Source organism: Salvia miltiorrhiza, chromosome 5 (assembly GCF_028751815.1).
Source record: "Salvia miltiorrhiza cultivar Shanhuang (shh) chromosome 5, IMPLAD_Smil_shh, whole genome shotgun sequence".
Lineage (NCBI taxonomy): Eukaryota > Viridiplantae > Streptophyta > Magnoliopsida > Lamiales > Lamiaceae > Salvia > Salvia miltiorrhiza.
The window spans coordinates 14,767,629-14,787,470 of record NC_080391.1 but is presented as its reverse complement, the minus strand read 5'-3'; the positions used below and the strand labels follow the sequence as shown (position 1 = coordinate 14,787,470).

At 34.7% G+C, this 19,842-nt stretch overlaps 2 protein-coding genes across 4 annotated transcripts; both read right to left on the bottom strand.

Annotated features, from left to right (window-relative positions):
• Nucleotides 1-1,272: 1,272 nt before the first annotated feature.
• On the bottom strand, nt 1,273-6,761 carry LOC130986283 (chaperonin 60 subunit beta 4, chloroplastic-like). 3 transcript variants are annotated; one of them, XM_057909647.1, is made up of 14 exons: nt 6,593-6,761; nt 5,683-6,378; nt 5,495-5,620; nt 5,183-5,320; nt 5,021-5,116; nt 4,709-4,951; nt 4,389-4,623; nt 4,143-4,312; nt 3,901-4,050; nt 3,725-3,829; nt 3,558-3,650; nt 3,381-3,473; nt 1,907-3,297; nt 1,273-1,432 (listed from the first exon to the last, which is right to left on the bottom strand). In XM_057909647.1, exons 2-13 carry the CDS (start codon nt 5,839-5,841, stop codon nt 3,124-3,126), a joined length of 1,782 nt encoding a protein of 593 aa, XP_057765630.1. In that variant the 5' UTR covers nt 5,842-6,378; nt 6,593-6,761; the 3' UTR covers nt 1,273-1,432; nt 1,907-3,123. The 3 variants fall into 3 exon arrangements, with proteins under 3 accessions (XP_057765630.1, XP_057765632.1, XP_057765631.1); XM_057909649.1 differs by lacking the exon at nt 6,593-6,761 and having other exon boundaries at nt 1,907-3,089; nt 3,165-3,297; nt 5,683-6,134; XM_057909648.1 differs by lacking the exon at nt 6,593-6,761 and having other exon boundaries at nt 1,273-1,570; nt 5,683-6,169.
• A 443-nt stretch (nt 6,762-7,204) lies between these two features.
• On the bottom strand, nt 7,205-8,262 carry LOC130986284 (basic leucine zipper 43). Its single transcript, XM_057909650.1, has one exon. The coding sequence runs from the start codon at nt 7,866-7,868 to the stop codon at nt 7,326-7,328; it is 543 nt and encodes a 180-aa protein (XP_057765633.1). The 5' UTR covers nt 7,869-8,262; the 3' UTR covers nt 7,205-7,325.
• Between the last annotated feature and the right edge of the window lie 11,580 nt (nt 8,263-19,842).

Sequence of the window (19,842 nt, the reverse complement as noted above, 5' to 3'; positions counted from 1 at the left end):
AAGAGCATAGAAATATCGGATAAGAGCAAGAAAGTCTTTGGAGGAGAAACCTGTGAAGAAGAAGCATGGTGCAAATCTTCTGAGAAATGGGCATGAAGAAGAAGATTGGCGCGGCGCCGCATTTAACTTGAGGGTGTTTAACTAAATTTATTTCAAAAAACTTATAAAATTCAACAACTTTAAGATGTTTTAAGAGCTTATAAGATATAGTTTATCAAGAGCTTATAAATTGTCAAAATATTTTAATAATTAAACTTATAAATTAAAGAAAAAAAAATGTGTCAAGAGAAAGTAAATCTTTATTAGAATAAAACATTTGAAAAGAGATATACTTGAAAAGACATATAATATATAGAATAACAAACCATTGTTTAGTAAGATTTCTAAAATGATTGTTGCATATAAAATAATCAAAAAATAAATTTGAATAGATAAACTTATTTTTTAGGAGCTTATAAAGTTATAAGTTCTTGAAATTTATTTTACCGCTTGTAAACTATTTAGATGCTTATTGTGATTAATATTTTGAATGAACTTATACTCGTGAGCTCAACCATACCTTCTTAGAATAGGGATTCTTTCTTTTATTGTTGTATTTATGTTGGGCTTCAAATTAAATGTTGGATATAATTAAATTTGGGCTTGATATTAATTGTATCTTCTTTCTATTGTTGTATTCTTTGCTTGGAATATATGTTTTGAGCTTTCAATTTTATTTAATGTGAGCTTATATATTTTTGGGCTATTAATTTTATTTATTGTTTTATTTTATTTCATTTGTATGTGGATTAATAGAATAATATATTACATGACATACTACGACATGAATAAAAAAAAATACTTGACATACCACAAATTACAAATAAGAGAGCACATTTCAAATGCCGAAAATCAACACACACAACAAATAAAATTACTAAACTACACCGATTTATCAAGTGGACAAATTTTCAATGAATTTTGTTTTTCAAATTATGCAAATTTTTACTTATTTAATTGTAAATTTTTACTTATTGAATACGTATATTATAAATTTAAAATTTATTTATATAATAATAAATAAGTTTTTAGACTTATAATATAATTAAATAAGTTATATAAAATTAGTATTTAAAAGATTTTGGAATGAATGTAAGTGGAAATAGAATACTTTACTTTAGTATTCTTTTAAGCTTGAGTTTTGTGTATGTAGTTAGAATAGAATTACTTTTCAAAAATATTGCAAAATAAGTCTTGGTTTGAGTTTGGAGTTTAAATAGTTAGAGATTGGTCTTTGCTAGGAGGAGCCATTTGTAATAACATTAAGGCGATGTCCATTTTTATACAAGTGATAATTTACACACAAAAACTCTTCCATTTTGAGGAGAGGCCTACATCCACAAAACTAAACCATGACGAGGGAGAAATACAGCCTGCCTTATTCAATTGCAGCCTGCAAACAATACCATCTATTATCATCTTCTGCACAACACACAATCTTCATCATAGGATCAAACAACTCATTCTCTTCAACCAAAATCACATCTAATCTTCACCACTACTCCTGTATTTCAATGTCATAGCTACCGTTCTAATTTTCAAAGAAAAGGATTATTGTCAGTCATGGATCGGAAAAGAAATATATCTAAATGAATCATCCCTACAAAAGATTAATTAACATTTAATTCTAGATTTCAGTGATTCATTTACTAAAATCACCACAATTTCTTACCATTTTTTTTAATATTCACAAATTCTCAGCTTCCAAAACATTTTCAATCTCCCAGAAAGCAGACACCATTTACCAGTTCCAAACAACGATGAAAGCAGACACATTCATTTAGATCCCCGATAATAAAAAAATTACGAATTGAATTACAGCAAAATCAGCATTGAAAAAGAGAGAGGGAGAGATTGGAATACTCACAGAAACCCAAATCAATTAATCTCCTTGGCGTTTTGAAAGAAAGCGGCGGAGCATAGAATTGAAGCGATGAAAGCGAATAATCCCATCCCAATGATTAGGGAAATACCCGCTACCACGAAATCCAAAACGAATTGCACGCTCAATCCCATCAGCACCATCGCCATTTCTTTTCACCCTCCCTCTTTTATTGTTTAATAAAATCGAAAAATCCCTAATATGAGCTGAGAGGGCTCTGCTTTCACATCTGAGTGGGTTTCTGCAACCAATATTATATATATAGACGTGCAACGGTGTGTGTGTGTGTCTATCGGTGGTGCAGCAGCGTCGAATCGACACATATTACTCAGGCAGCTGCACCGCTGCCTGTCCATGCCACACATCTCTCTAAATGGGCCGACCCCATTTTTGTCTGGGCTTGGGCTGAATAACTATATATAGGTTTCTGTCGGCCCAATCTTGTGCATATCCCGACCCCACAAAAATAATTCGAGCTTTTTTTAAATTAAATCATATTTATGATTTAATTACTACTATATTCTAATCGTATTCTAAAAAATAAATAAAAAAAATCTAATCGTAAAATAAGCCCTAATTACATGCTTTTGTCATAGATCCATAAGCATGGTAGGTTGTAGGCAGCTTTATCCTATTTTCCAGATCATTGTATATCATTTTCACTCTCCTTGAAAATTGCATCATGCAAGTTGACTGTTATCTATCCGCCTCGAAAATGGCATAATTTTGGGACTCAATTTTGGATTAAAAGGAAGAAAAAAAAAGAACCAAAGCACACGAAAAAGAAACAGATCTATCCAAAAGAAAAGAAAAACAGGATGAGAAAACAAACTACTTTCATTCATGAGGCATGACTAGCAAAATAACCAAACACTGGTCCAACAGTTCACAGAAAATAGGTCGCTCGCTTCTGTAGTGAATATTTTTTCCACATATAAAAATATAAAACAATAAATATGTAATATGTTGAGGTGATTCCATGTAAATATGTGATTGAACATTGTTGGTGAACAATAATACATACATAGAGTGATTAATATGCAGAAATTTCTCGTGAAAAATAACGAATTTGGATGGTCAGTTCTTCAGCATCACAATCTTGATGAATCTTGTGTTAGTGCATGGGGGGCTCATCCTCTGTTCATGAACCGGCTAACCGGTCCAACACCTACCACAAAACAGAACACTGCACTAATCATCTGCTAACAACGAAGACCAAATGTAGTATATAGTATATTATTACCTGAAGTTGGCATTGGTTTTGGTTTTCTCATCATTCTTGGCGAAAATGGCTCTTTGATTTCAACAACAACTGCATCAGCTATCAAGAACGTCTTGGCAACCGATGCAGCATTTTCTAAGCAACATCTAACAACCTTCAAAAATTAAAAATAAACAAGTCTTGTCTTGAGATGATTTTCTCTAGTTAAGTACTAAGTCTGGTTTCTTGATTTCACACCTTTGAAGGGTCTAGGATGCCGGCAGCCATGAGATCTTCGTACGTGTTGCTTGCAGCGTTGTAGCCGAATCTCACATCATCCGATGATAGAATCTGCATAGTTTCGGAAAACTTTAAAAATGAAGTTGAGAGATGATTCTTACATGATCTTGTTAGAAAAAACATGTGTGAGTAGACCTTGTTGATGACAGTGTTTCCATTGACACCGGCATTTTTGGCGATCTGTCTTGCAGGATAACACAAAGCTTTCTTGAAAATGTCTGCTCCGATCTGCAGATGCACTTATATGATAAAGCCAAAGTTATTACAAAACTGAAAAAACATGTCTCCTTTTTATGACATACTTTTTGCTCTTCATTGTCTAATTGCTCTCTGATTTTAGTAATCTTTGTGGACAGCCTTAAAAGGCAGCAGCCACCACCAACGACTACGCCTTCCTCAATGGCGGCCTGATCACAGAAACATAGTGGTAACTGCACTTGAAAAGATTCTATGCAAGCACTTAGACAGAATCAGCTACCTTTGTTGCATTCACTGCATCTTCAACTCTCAGCTGTTTGTCCTTCAACTCAACGACTGTTTGCGCGCCAACCTGAAGCAGAGCTATGCTGCCTGATAATCGGGCTATTCGTTCCTTCAAAATCTTCTTTTGAAATTCTTCACTAGTGTTCTGTAATGGTATGCAACAGTTACTCATTACAAAGCCATATAATAGTAACATATCCTTTTCTTTCTCTTCTAAATTTGAACATCCTAGAGTACCTCCACGAGCCTCTGCAGCTGTGTGACTCTCTCCTTCACGGCTTCATTAGTGGCTCCATCAGTGACTATCAAGGTGGAATCCTTTGTTATTGTGACTTTTGAAGCAGATCCCAGCATATCTACGCGTGCATTTTCAAGCGTGAATCCTATTTCGTCTCTGATCACGGTTCCTGCAGAAGCAAACACGAAGCATAAGTAGAGAGTCGTGCTGCAAGAGTAGAGAGACTAAATTCAGTGCGAGCACACCTCCGGTTAAGACAGCAAGGTCGTCCAAGCAGTGGCTCTTGCGCTCGCCAAAGGCAGGAGCTTTGATGGCTGCTGCCTTGAGCACCCCTCTCAGCTTGTTCCTGATCACCGGAGCCAGAGCTTCCTGCTCGATCCCCTCTGCAACTATGAGAATCGGGTACTTCTCCTTCACTGCATTGTCAAGAATCTTGAACATCTCCTTTGGATGTGTGATTTTCTTGTCTACTAACAGCAACTGCAGCAGCAGTTTGCAAGAAGATCAGATCCCAGTTTCCGTATTCCATCACAGTAGAAATTTGCAAGGGCTAAAAGTTGCTCACTTTGCAATCATGAAACTCCACTGTCCTCTTCTGTCGATCAGTCACAAAATACGGAGACATGTACCCGCGATCAAACTGCATCCCCTCGACTATCACTAGTTTGTTCTCCGCGTAGTTCCCTTTCTCAATGGTGACGACTCCCTCTCTTCCAACTTGCTGGAGAGCATCAGCAATCATGTCTCCGACAGCGTAGTCATTCCCAGCACTCACAGCAGCAACATGTGCAAGTTCATGGTCCTCAACCTGAAAGATCTCCCAATATAGCTCAATCCTCACTTTCCGAATATAGCAAAAACATATGATCATACATACCTCTTTAGACATCAACTTGAGCTCAGAAACAAGGGCTCTTGCTGTTTTCTCAATCCCTCGTGAAACCTGAACCGGATTCAAGCCGGCTGCAATGACCTTAAAACCAGAAATTTGTTGTAAAAGCTCCAAGTGTGATGCAGATAAGTGATGCAGAATTCATACCTTGACGCCCTCTGCAATGAGGCCTCGCGCAAGAACTATGGACGTCGTGCAACCATCACCAGCAAGATCGTTCGTTCTAGCGCCAGCTTGCCTCACCAGTTTCACTCCAACATTTTCTAGAGGATCATCCAGCTCAATCTTTACTAGTAGCCATATATAACAATATTTGATCAGTACTACTCAACAAGTAAAGCTACAACGCAATCTTTCTATTGGAAAAACCACATTACTTCTTCCCTTAATCAAACTACTACAATGCAACAACTGTAACATGTGATGAGAAACATTGAAATCTAACCAATGTGGTAGAACCTGTTTAAGTACAGTTTCGCCGTCGTTGACAATCTTGGGTGGTCCATACTTGTTCTGCAACACCACATTCCTCCCTTTAGGCCCCATTGTCACTCCAATCAGCTCTGCAACCTTATTAACCCCTGCCTGAAAATACAAATTAGTAAAGAATACACTTAAATAGTCCAAAATAAACCTCAACAATTTACCAATAGTTTTTTAGTGGCAGAACCATCATGGTTGAAGTACAAATCCTTTGCTGCAGGTTTTGCACTCAACGAACAGCAAATTGAATGTTTCTTGGTAATTTTAGTGGGCATTGGTTGGTTGGTGAAGGCTGCAGGCAATGGCTTGAATGAACAACCCATGTTTCAGTGGGGTGGTGCAAGAATTTGGACAAACAAATAATCTGTTTTGTATTAATTTTTATTTTGATATGGCTTCTGCCTCAAAAGGGTGTTTATTTGCAGTCCAGATAGTTGCAGAGGGATAAGAAAAATTTGAGATAGATAATATCTTTCTTGATGGATGGTAATGGGCTTTTGGCGTTATTCAGAAGAAAATTGAGGGGTATAATCAGAATATAATACAAATTTACAAAGAGATAGTAGTATTAGATTGTAAAGACACAAACTTTCGATTTATCTTAATTTTACCATGAAATTAAATTTCTTCCAAATCGACTCTGATAGCAAAAATTACAGTGAGTTGTTAAATTGATTGATTAAAACATCGTCGTTTTGATCATATAAAATAAAATAAATTCCATCTCACAGCAGTACATGCCACCTCACTCCCTCTCCAAGAAAGTTCTGCCTTTTTTCTTCTCCGCCTCCCTTTCATCTTTCTTCTAATATGGTCTTTACCAATCTATGTCGCCGCCGCCTGTTTTCTTCTTCTGTCGTCTTCGCAAAAAAGACAAGGGAAGTAAAATTCACATTAAATTAATCCAAGTAAGCCAAAATTTTATGCTTTGTCAAATTCGAGCAGTTCATCCACCGACGCGGGAATTAGGTTTAGTTGGAAATTAATTGATGAGAACCACGCCCAAAAAATAAAAAATAAAAGAGTCCCCATTTTCGAATTTCATCACGTTGAACAGAACCCAATCCTACTAACCTGATCCACTAGCAGGGCGTGATGATAATTCCCAAAATTGAAGATTTTTGAGGGTTTGATCCATTCATGGAGAATGCAATAGTGGAATGAACCACTGAGAACAGGAACAAGCATAGACGAATTTTGTTGTCTTTTTCCCCGCCCAATTTTGTTGATGCAATAACAGTGCGACCCACCACTTCCAGAAACACCTGAAATCATAGTTTCTCTTGTCTGAAATTTCTCGCAAACGATTGGATTTAATCTACTTGAATTATTACCTCATAATAAGATAAAAACAGTAGCCGATTATTTTTTCTAGTGCTTATCTTTTTTTGAATGTTTTTGCTGCTTATGGCAGCTCTGCTATTATGATCCACTATCACCAGCCTCTCCACCACCTCTTGTCTCTCTCTCTCTCTCTCTCTCTCTCTCTATGTACAGTTTTATGTGGTGATGAAGCAGTAAGCAATTGCGTTAATCAAGATTCCTTTTATAAGCATTTTAATGGGTGATTGGTGATGGTGGGGTAACTTTGATGATCATCAACGTTTTTGGACACAATTATGCGGCGAAGATGAAGCGAGACATTTGCATTGATGTGAAACAAAACATTCCGTTGCAGCAGATTCATAAGCAAAAACAACATCCATTAGCAGCAAGTTTTAAACAGCATGCAGAAGAAAGTAAACAGCAGCAATCAATCTACTCAACAGTCGACACACACACTCTCTCTTTGTCTCTCTCTACATGCTCAGTGGAGCAGGTTTGAGGAAGTGGTAACAGAGTGGTTGGAGGAGGACTCGGCCCTGAGATAAGCCGTGTTGCATGGGATGTCATCAAGATCTCTGAAAATGGCGTAGGAGTTGCTGATTTGGATATCTGTGAGCATTTGCCTAAGATCAGAGGCTTCTTCCTTGAGCTTAGCATTCTCTTGCACGACCCTGTCGTGGCTCTCGGAGACGTGGTTGAGCTTCTCGATGAGGCTGTGGTTCTCCGTCCTGAGACGAAGGACCTGAGACCACAGCTCATCGAGGTGCCTCTGCTTGCGCATCCTCGACCTCCTCGCCGACTCTCTGTTGGATATCATCCTCCTCTGCTTCCGCTCATCAATCGCCTGCTGATCATCCGCCTCATCAGACGTCGAGTTGCTCGTTGAATTCGGGCTCGGGTAGTTGCCCTGCAGGTTCCTCAAGAATCCACTGCTGCTTTGCTTCAGGCAAAAGCTGCCTGGGAAGGAAGGGAGGCTTTCTGCAGGGGAGAAGTAGTTCAATTCTTGGAATTCTGATTGGATCATTCTTGATTTACTTGTGTTTCTTTTCTTGCTATGCTGTTGTTTGTTTAAGAGTGATTGTTGAGATGGTAAGATGGGAATGCATCCAGAGAGGGGTATTTATAGGGGAGCTTCAGCTTACATAAGCAAAATTAAAGCTCATTTTAGAAGAAAATGAAGGTAGCTAGATATAAATGGATGATGTATGCATCAACATGTGTAATGATTGGTCCCATTTCTTGTTTAAATGTGCCTTTCTATTATGCCTTAATCACATGATTGAATTATACACTATATGTAGATGTAGATGCATCATTTTATGTCATGTTGAATTGTGCATGCATGCTATATATGTGTGTGTGAGATCATGAAACTATATATACTCTATTTAAAATCTTGGAAATGGATCATGGTATGCAATTATTTGGACATCAGAAATTATTGTTCCATATACAAGAAAAGATGGCCAGTTCAAGAATATTATAAAAAAAACCCTCATGGCGCGCCAATAAGTTTTTTTTTTTTTTTTTGAGGGGTGACGAAATCTAAGTCAATATAAAAGGTAAACACAAGTTTTTAAAAGACTTGGAAGAATTAAGATGTCAATTTTAATAATAATTCGATGACTCAATCAGCACTATGGTTTTGGGATAGAAGGGTCCCATATTTTATATTCATATGGTCCATATTGCTTAGATCAAATACCTAAACTTAGGCTGTGAAATTTTTTATATTATTAATTACTGGATGAAGCATGATGTATTGAAAGTGGGAGGTAAAGAAGCAGCTGTCTTAAGCTCAACTTATCAAATTATGTAAAAGCTAAAAAAATTCTTGGAATTTTGTGTGGGATCATAGATACATACATTGCGTACGTATATACATAGCTGAACTACTATTCATCCCTTTCTACTTCTTGAAAATAAGTTTATTAGTTGACTTGCTGCAAATATAGTAAACTCTGGTAAAGAAAGAGATTCATCAACTTGTGCCAGAATTCTACTTGTAATAATGGCCTCCAACTGTAATCTGAGACAAAAAGTTTAATTTTTTTCTCTTACAGTCTATATTTAGTTACTTAGTTGTGGATAGAATGCAAGGACATTCTTGTCTTTAAGCAGCTAAATGGCCTTATTTTGAATCATGTGTATCTCAACATTCTTTCATGCTCCCACTTTCTATTGTTTTTTGCCAACATTATTTTGGCTGTCTCTTCACCTTCTGGTAATGGCAAGTGGGAAGTTGCATCTTCTGCTCGCTATCTTTGGCCTCAAGTTTACTCTCTCTTGGCTCGATTTCTTCGAAAAAATCGAGGTTTTGTGCATGATCATGGAAAATTGTTCAAATTCTTCATCTGTTACTTTCTGGACCTTTTTCTACTACATGTCTGATCAAACCCCTTTTCATGGTTTTTCGCCACGAAATTTATGCTTAGAATCAAGATTTTTGGTGTGAGCTAAGCCTATATATGCTTGAATTGGTTGGCAGAAAACGCACAGAATGATACGCCCTCACCACTTTTCAGTGACATTATATGCTTGCTTAATTATAATATATACTTTTGTGATAAATACTTTATGTTATAGATATTGTTTTGAGTGATGTTCGAATGTAGGTATTTATTTGAGATCGGATCGCATGTTGCAGAGCATATGTATATGTAGATAAGTGCAATGGATAGAATATCCTTAATTAGTGTGCTTGTCTTTTCCTTTACTTGAATCAGTTGGAATCAGATTACTGAAATAGAAAAATATTCTGCTGCTGAGGTTTCCAGCCTAATTTATCTAAATTTTGAGAGGTGTAGTACATTTCTGCAGAGATTAAAGTTTGTTAAAGTTGGATGAGAATCGAATTTGTAAATCTTGTGTTATTCTTTTTCCTTTTTCGACTTGATCTTGTGTTATTCTTAAATATTACATCATGAGAGAAAAATTCCCAAGCATCCACATCAATCGATCTAGTTTTCTTTTTCGCAAATTCACTTCATGTCTCGTCGAGAACAAACTTATTCTTATTTACTTTGCTACTATATCTGCATCACTTGATTTTTGCTAAGGTTATTTCTTGAGATATGGCATCTCATAAGATGTTATTGTTCGTCTCTTTTTCATAGTCAACATGAGAGAGTGGACAATCTTGTGATTAAAAGTTAAGAGTTAATATATTTTGTGTTCCTCAACTTTCAACGTTTTTTTTAAAATATCTCAAATTTTTAGTATTTTTCAGAAAATATTTCGCTGTGGAATGATGGGTCGCGTCTTCGAATTCTTATGTGGAACGACTCGTTTTATTAGATGAGGTGAAAAACAAGGTTTCACCTATGTGGAGGTGACTCATCATCGCGACGTCTTATTTTTAAATATAAAATGAAAGTACGTGATATTTTCTAACATAAAATTAGAGAGCACAAAACACGATTAATCTTAGAAATTATAATTTCGAAGTGGCATATAGACGTCGGCTTAAATTTATTAGAAAGCTACCGTACAGTTTAGATGTTTCCAGCTGGTATATTCATATGAATAAAACACCTTGCTAATACGTAAAGTCATACTACTAATAAAACTAAGTGCGATTATTTGATAAAGTGAAACGCTGTCAGGTTGGCTAATCACCAAATTATTTATTGACATCAGATAATCAAAAGTTTAATTTTTCTTTCGGCAAGATTATAAAAATCTAAAACTTCATCAAATCAAAATTAAAATAACAACTGAGATAAGTAGTAATATTTATTAAAACGTACTCGCACTTGTTACCTTGATTATACAGTGTAAGATGTAGCTGATACAGTTAACGAAACATCAATACTCTTAACACTGTTATCTAGTTAGTTTAGTCGACTAGCGAGCTAGGCCGTAATAAAATGTGGAATCTCTTTTGAAATTGAGTAACTTTATTTTTTATTTTTATCCAAAATATTTCTTGTTAATCAAAATAATATATCTTTATCATGGAAGTTTCTTGGGGAATCCTATTCATAATTTAATCAGAAGGAAAATCTCCGCAACTCATATGCGTCGTACACGCACACTCACGCGTGAAATAAGAAAAAAAATTGTCAATTTTAGAGAGTCATTGTCACACATAGAGCGTGTATGATTTTAATTAGCCTGTTTTATTATAAAAGAAAATTGTTTCCTATCCAAACTATGGTGGCCACTAACAATATGAGAAAAGATTTCCAATAAAATAAAATGCAGCAAATGTATCTAATAAAGTCTTTGGCCGAATCTTAGTAGCAACTTGCAACCGCAGAAAATTTTTCTTTATTAATTACTGCTTGGAAAAAAGAAAAATTGGTTTAGTGTTTCAATATTTAATGTTCACTACTTTTATTAATAATTTTAAATTTTAGGGTTTTTGGCTTAGGTCAATCCCCACTTTCGAAACATTTTCTTAGCTCAACAAAAGTTGAGATGAGAATTGGGAATAAATTCCATGCAATAAGAGTATCAGAAACTTTTCTCCTAGGATAGGATTAGGGGGCAAGCACGTAGTAACAATAATTAGTTTATTGATTCTTGATTATATATAATACTAATATTTGAGCATTCATTAAAGAATATATATGTTCCATCACAATTTTTTTTCAGAGTTCAAGAGTTCTAGATTTCAATGTGTGTGTGTGTGTCGGAGAGAGATATATATATACGATTAGTAATTGGATATTTTAAACGGCAAAGAGAGGACATTTTGGTCCATACATATTTGATTGCAATTTGCAAATTACAAAATATATGCATGGAAATATGGAATGTTCGGTTTAGTTGTTATGTAAGTGAATAATTTTGTCCTTTTACATTATTTTGAATATTAAATTGAATTTGTACTCCTCCGTGGCAAGAGGCGTACACCTTATATGTGCAGAATTTGTTTAATTCCAGATTAACTTATTATCACCATAGTATATTTTCACAAGACTTTTGAATTGGTATAATTGAGTCATCTTTTTGACTGAAGTACTCTGATAAAATACATTGTAGGTATCAACATTATCTAACAAGTAATATATTTTCTACAAGTATATATATATCGTTTTAGGTAGATAATCATTCAACATAAAACCTAACTCACTGCATCGAGCTAGATAATTGAGTCCATTATAGTATATGGTTGGAGTTTTTTAAAACCATTAATTTATTTAGATGGAACTTGCATCCACCGTGTACAGTGAGCTATTGAAAAGTATATTCAAACTCGATCATCAATTATCACATTGATGAGACACGGAAAATTAATTAAAAATTTAAATCTTGAACATCACAATAATGGATGGACGAGTAAATCCCAAAAGTGAGATTTACTACAATTAAACCTCACTACAAATTTTTCTAGCAAAACAACAAAAACAAAACGTACGCAAGAAAACGACAGAAAATTGATAGAAAACGACTATTCATGGCTGCCCTTTGTTTTTGGTCATGTAAAGTAACATTCACAAATAGTAACAAACTGCAGATCACAGCGAAAAATTGTACGAGGTAGGGTCAAATGAATTTCAATTATTCCCACTTTATAAATAGACTCAAAACTAACTCAAATTTCCCCACTATATATACTCAAATATTTGTGCATATACAATGCACGCTAAATTCAAAATTACATATTTTTGGAATCATAATAATTTGATAATAGTTTTCCTAATTTTTTTAGAGGAAGGAAACGAGGAGATTGTTACGTACGGAGGGGGCTGAAATGAAGGCCTACACCAATTTTCACCAAACATGATTTCGAGAGGAATGGGGCAAAATGAGGGACAAGAATGCTGATGACAACCTAAAATGGGGTATAATAGTTTTGAAATTGTGACAACAAAAATTCATTAATTAATAAAATTTGCTGATCATCATGGTGCACCTTCTTTCAATTTCATTGCCCAACCCATCAATTCAAGTCCCATGGAAGTCGACCAGAATAGGACCCATAAAAAATAATTTATGAGATTATAGTATATATATATATATATATATATATATATATATATATTCAAAATATGGGTGAGTCACACAATGTGTGTATATGTGGCGCATTAGAAGCGTGACAACTGACACGCGGCATATGCCTTTCAAGGGCTTCGTCCAAGACAAAATACACGCGGGCTAAAATAAAAATAAAATTTTCAAAAATTAAAAAAAAATACTTCGTAATAAAAAAAATTGGTTGAAAATTTATTTTTTTTGCACTGCCGTCAAAATTATTTATATAATTGAACATAAATATGCATAGCATTAGATAGAAATATGCATAAGAATATATCACTATGCGACCCCTCAGATGCCTCTCGTTGCTGCTCGATTGTCGCCGCCATGGTTATGTATATAGTTGAATACAAATATGCATACTGTTGGATAGAAATATGCATGAGAATATATGACTTGCACGTGCCTCTCTCCACTGGTCACCTGACGGGTCGCATAGTTCTATGCATATTTGTGTGTAACGTTATGCATATTTGTGCTCAATTATATGTGTATTTCTCTTAAACCCGTAAACCCATCTCTTTTTCTCTCTCTCTCTACATCACACCAAACTCCTTCAAGAAAATCCTAACCTTTTGACAAACATTCATTTTGCATGATTTTTATGGCTTATATTCTGTGAATTATGTCGAAGTTGTGCCCATTGCATTATCGTTTAGAGTTTAATTCACATTATTTCATGATTTCACGTTTAGGTATAGTTTTGGCCAATTTGATGTAGGAATGAGTGTTTACTAATGAAGGAATGTGTCGAAGGGACGAGAACGAAGGGTAACTGGCCCGATTATCAAGAAAAAGATGAAGAAGGGATAAAAACTCAAGTTGAGGAGCAAAAACGGCGATCGAAAGCTAGATCGCCGAAATTGTGAACGATCCATGAGGAAGATCGGCGATCAGAACGATGATCGCCGTTTCGATCACCAGAACTGCTGGACCGATGTTGACCTTGATTTTCAGAGAACGATGATCGTCGTTTTATGCTTAGGAGAAAAAAGGATTTCGGTGACCAGATCGGCGGTCGCCGTTTAGCCCGCGTGTTTACGTTTTTTATATTTTCCTTAGTATTTTTGAATTTTTAGCTGGGTTTTTCCCTGATACTATAAATAGGCCTCTTTATTGACCTATTAAGGGTTCAGACTTTATTTTCTAGTTTCATATCTTTAGAATTTCATTGCTTTCTAGTTCTTAGAGTTTGGATTGGATTTCTGCAAGATTGAAGATTCAAGTTGTTACTTTGGTTTTTTCCGGATTTTATATAATTCAGTTTTTACTGTTGCTATCTATTTAATTATGTTTATGTTTTATTTTGATATGTCTAGCTAAGTTCTTTATCCGATCATGTGAATTTGATTAATAAATTTACATCTCTAGGATCAGTCGTTTATTATCTGATTTTTTACTTGATTTTTATTTTCTTTGTTTCAATATTAGTTTTAATTCATTCATTTTGGTGTTTTGCCTGAATATTGTTAGAGTCCTTATTAGAATTACTTAGGGTGATTTCGCTTATCAGTCATCGTGGATACGATACTCTACTTGTTATTTTTTGTTACAATTACACTGTTATAGTTGCAGTTTTTGTTGCTAATAAAATAGTGATCACCTTTTTCCTTCGATTATTGTGGTCAGAATAATAACAACATTGTCAGAACAACACCTTCTTTCTTTTCTCAATCAGCAAGCAACAATAAAAATTATCGGAGTTCGTCAGAAATTGAAGAAGAAGAAGTTAGCATAACTCATAGAAAAATGCATATAATAAAACATAAATATTCATATTATAAAATAGAAACATGCATACGACCAAAAATAAACATGCATGCTTTCAAACGATGACTTGTACAAGAACTTTCTTTGTACATAGATTTTTCTTAGTAGTAGATCTTCATATTCTGTATGGTATCGATATCTTAGTCGAATCTATACCAAGGATGACAACATATTTCATTAATCTTTTTTCCTTGTATGAATAAGGAATTTACTATAAATAACAGTCATCACGTTTTGGCATTTGTACCTCAGAAAACACTGTAGATCTAGACAAAAATACTTTGTCTACATAATTGACAATATACTCTAACAATTATACATATTTGTATTTAACATCATGCATATTTATGTTCAACATTATGTAATGAGAACTAAATTATGCACCAGCGCTGTGCTTAACAGTGTTGGAACATTTCTCTCAATTATTATTATTATTATTATTATTATTATTATTATTATTATTATTATTATTATTATTATTATTATTATTATTATTATTATTATTATTATTATTTAATGTTATTATTATTGTTGCTTTGAATATTTGGTGCAGCGCTAACTTGACAGGGCTAGCAATTTATTAATCGAGAATTATCTTAGCAGCTTAACCATGTTCTCGTCTTGGCAACCCAGCCTCGACAACTTGGCTCTACTTTGACTTGGATAGTCCAACCTTAATTCACAGCGCTAACAATTTAGCTCAAAAACAAAGATTAATGTAATAGGGGCTTAGGCCCAACTACTTGAGTTAAGGGGCCCAAGGGCCCTAGATTTACTTTGATGTTTATAAATATGAGTTTAATTATTAGCTTAGGGACTTTTGGATTCATTCTTCTACAGTTCTACACCATATAAAATGTAAACACACAAAGTATAGTAAAGAAACCCCCCAAAAACTCCACCCGTGGATGTAAATCTTCATGATCGAACCACGTAAATCCTTGTGTCGTTTATCGTTTTATTTAGAGCGTTAATTTTTGTTTGATCATTATGCATATCAAAAAAACGTTAAAAACTTAAAAATGCGGAAAATTCTCAACCATCATATATTTAACGGACAATGTTACCGCTCCATATTTTTTGTCCTAGTAGACTTCGCCAAGTGTGGTGTTTCTAGTGTGCCCACGTAAATAAAAAGTACGAACCATTTTCAACCATTAAATCATCAAGATTTATGGTGGATTCATCACCTTAGCGGATGAGTTCATGGTTCCGAGTTCGAATCCTTTTATTTTTCACAATTCATACAGTTACATAGCGAATTCATACGTGTTCTACATAGAATTCATATATTTTAAGTAGTTCGTATTTTATACGTTAAGAAGTGTTTATTCCGTAGCCCTCCCTTATATATATATATATATAGGAATTGGTTCAATTGAGATTTATATATATTTTGAGATTTTGAGATAAATGAACATATAAGTACATTTTGATGAACTTGTCAATTAATTTTTATGAACGCGCGTTGGTCTAGGGTTCAATCCCTACAAGTGGCGTGTTTTTTAAATAAATTAAATAGATTCATGTGTTCATCAGTTATATTGGTTATGTTCAAAGAATTTATTGATATGTTCATTTATCTCAAAATCTCAAAATATTTAAAATCTCAATATAAGCTAACCCTATATATATATATATATATATATATATGTGTGTGTGTGTGTAGAGGGGCTAGGATAAAAATAGTTCTTAAAATATAAAATACGAATAAATTAAAATATATGAATTATATGTATTGTACGCATAAATTTGCTGTGTAAGTGTACGTATATATAGAAATAATATTACAACGTACTTCCGTGTATCTTTGTTAATTAAATTCTCAAGTTATAATCAAATGACCAAACAAGTTCGTACGTTCGTCAAACAATTTTTTTAAGACCACAAATTAAATTATGACCCCATGAACCTGAAAATTCTCAATTTTAACTAAGCATATAGCATCATGAAATTGTCAAATTTCTTGCTTTCTCTCCACTTTCCTTCCCACTCAAAAAATCCCAACTTTTTTTCATATGTTTTTATATTCTCAAATAAGGTCACGTCACCTCTCATTGGTTCAAATAGGATAAGCCCATCATCATTTTGCACATACTTCCTTCTTCCAGTATTATATATAGATTTGACATATAATGAAATTTTTTATTTTAACTAATTATCACTATTTTTGCAAACATTATTGTCTTCAGAAGAATCATTTAATCTTGATTTCGTTGTCGAATTGTTTTATTTATAGTTTGTACTTTGTCTGATACGTCTAATGGTGGGGGATGGTGCCTTGTTAAAATAATCATTACTAATCTTTTCCCGTGTGTTAATTCACTCTTACGTAGGATCACTGGGGTCTTAATCCACTCACTAATGCGGATAATTAAAGCAGTTTGTGCGTGTTAATTAAGTTCAATCAATTAATTAAAAGAATTTTATCAGTTTACGACTCAATATAAGCAAGTAAAAAAAAAGTCTCAATATAAGCGTAATTTAATTATTAATTAGGATCCGGACGATGATGATCGAAACTCTTAACACACAAAATATTACATACTTCAATTCTAGTTTTTGTTCTTGAAATTTTAATCTTTTTCTAAGCCAAATTATTTTTAATATTGAATTAGGATGGATCCTAGTAACTTATTGAAAATTAATTAATAAATAAATAATAATTTTAAATATATGCGATTTATCTTAGTCTTATTTTATTTGACCATTCAAAATCATAACATTGTAAGGGTCCTTTTGCATGACATTATATGTAATAAGACTTCATATGTTATAGAATAAAGTATCAGCATTAAATTCAATTAGATATATTAAATAAAGGGTTAATGGCCCGAAAATACACGAAGTTTCATCAAATTTGGATTTTGTACATGACCTTAAAAAATAGCTCCAGAATACATGAACTATTGATTTTATCGCATGCAATTTGCACACGGCGACAATTCCGATTAGGATTAATTTTGACCGGCCATGACGTGGACAACATTTAATATTACATGGCATGACACATGGTATTTTTTACCCATTGGCAAGACATGTAGATATTTAATATTAATTTCGATATTTTTAATCTTGTTTCAACTCCTTTAAAATAAAAAAAAATAAAAATCTCCACCATCACCATTTTTCCACCACCACTGTTTTTTCTCACCTCCATCACCACCACCACCATTTTCCAACCACCGCCGGCGTGCCGTCAGAATCCGGTGAATGTTTCTCCGCCGTCTGTGGGGCGGTGCTATGAGCTCAACTATCCCCGCCGTCTCTTTGTCGACGTTGGATATTTTCCCCGCGTGAGAGGCTGAGAGCTCAATTTGAGCGAAGATGAAGTGGTGGTCTGCCGATTGCCGTGGGAGAGATTTGCAGATCTGGGGATTTTCCCTTCTACAATAAGACTCGCGCCGCCTCTGAAACTCCGGCAGCCACAGGAACAAGCAGCGTGAAGCTGCCGCCCCTATCATCGCATGAAACCCTAGCCCAGTACCACCTCTTTTTCCCCTGATTCTTGGCCACGACAACTTTCGCTTCAGAGAGAGATTCAACTTGTGCCATTTTTGGATCTCAATTTGTGCGAGTTTTGGATCTCAATTTCGTTGACTCGGATAGAGGCGGTTGTGGTTCTGGATTTGAGGGTTTTGCAGAAGTGGCGGCGATTATGGTGTTTGTGTGGTGCCGTCACGTTGTGAGGCGGTCGTGGCCTAGACGGCGGCGTTCGTGAACAGTGGTGGTGGAACGTGGCGGTTGGAGACAAGGCCACGCGGTGCGGCGCGATGGAGATGGAGGATGGCGGTGGTGCTCGGCCTCTGGAAAAGACGGCAGATCTGGGGCGCTAGCCTGAGCGGTGGTGACGGCAGGGTGCGGCGGGGTGAGGTCGGTGTCATCTCTTCTTCTTCTTTTTTTTATTTTTTTAAAATTTTTTAAATTATATTAACTCAAAACGACGTCGTTTTAAGTGTTAGAATATAACTACAAAACGACGTCGTATTACTTGAACGCCGGTGCGTCCACATCTGCAAATTCCGGGAGCCACGTCAACTAGGATTTAGGTTAAGTCAACGCATGCATGTGCAAATTGCGATAAAATCAATAGTTCGTGTATTCTGGCGCTATTTTTTAAGGTCATGTGCAAAATGCAAATTTGGTGAAACTTCATGTATTTTTCGGCTATTAACCCTTAAATAAATTATTTGTCATATATATATATATATATATATATATATATATAATCTAGTATGAAAGTGAAATTGTGGTATAGTATTATAGGGAAGGGCTAAAATAAGAGCATTTCTTAAAATATAAAATAAGAATCATTTTCAACTCTTAGATCATCAAGATCTACGGTTGATTCAGAATCCTGTTGGATGGATTTATGGTCCTAAGTTCGAATCCCAAAGGTAGCTGATGAGGAGTAATATATGCAGAGCAAAGGAACGACCTTTGTCAGAGGAACGGACCTCGCCAGAGGAACGGATGTCGCCAGAGAAATGATCCTCGCCAGAGGAATGACTCTCGCTAGAGAAGTCATTAAGGAGCAGAAAGGCGGTTTGCCCATGCACCAGAGCAGAGGAATCGCCCGCCCGTAAACGAATTTACCATTATGCCCTCGACCATGCGGGGAGCATGTCCTTAGAGGCGAAATTACTATTTTACCCCTAGCATGTAATCTATAAATACCCATGCACTCGTGCTTTGTAAGATACGCTATCATTACTATTGAATACAACGACAGCTTCTCTTGTGTTTTCAAGCAATTCTCTCTCACCTTTCTCGATCAAACACTAGGTAAAAATTTATTTTTCACAATTCATACTTTTATACTGCGAATTCATAATGTTCTATATAAAATTCATACATTAAAAATTGCTCTTATTTCTTATTTTAAGATGTACTCTCACTGTAGCCCACCCCTAGTATTATAGTCTTAAATAAATATATATGAGTATACATATCACATTTAAGAAGTATGGTAGCATACAGAATTTTACAAATTGTATAATAGTATATACATATTAGCTCCTTGCTTTATATATATATATAAAAAACCTTGTATTTTAAAGCTAACAAACAATATATTAATATGTCATAAATACATATGTTACGTGTAATATTTATAATGTAATATTTTTCTTGTAAATAACCAATTAATCGATTACCTAACTATTTTTCGAGAATAAAACTATATTAAAATTAAGGGTTGATTGTAGTTTATGGCCCGAACTTTTGAATCATTTGTAAATATG

What these genes read in the sequence shown, in the direction of transcription:
- LOC130986283 (XM_057909647.1), bottom strand. Translation starts at nt 5,841, where the DNA reads ATGGGTTGTTCATTCAAGCCATTGCCTGCAGCCTTCACCAACCAACCA. An exon ending in CTGCCACTAAAAAACTATTG is followed by an intron (nt 5,621 to 5,682) that starts GTAAATTGTTGA and finishes TTGTATTTTCAG; the next exon opens with GCAGGGGTTAATAAGGTTGC. An exon ending in TGGAGTTTCATGATTGCAAA is followed by an intron (nt 4,624 to 4,708) that starts GTGAGCAACTTT and finishes CTGCTGCTGCAG; the next exon opens with TTGCTGTTAGTAGACAAGAA.
- LOC130986284 (XM_057909650.1), bottom strand. Translation starts at nt 7,868, where the DNA reads ATGATCCAATCAGAATTCCAAGAATTGAACTACTTCTCCCCTGCAGAA.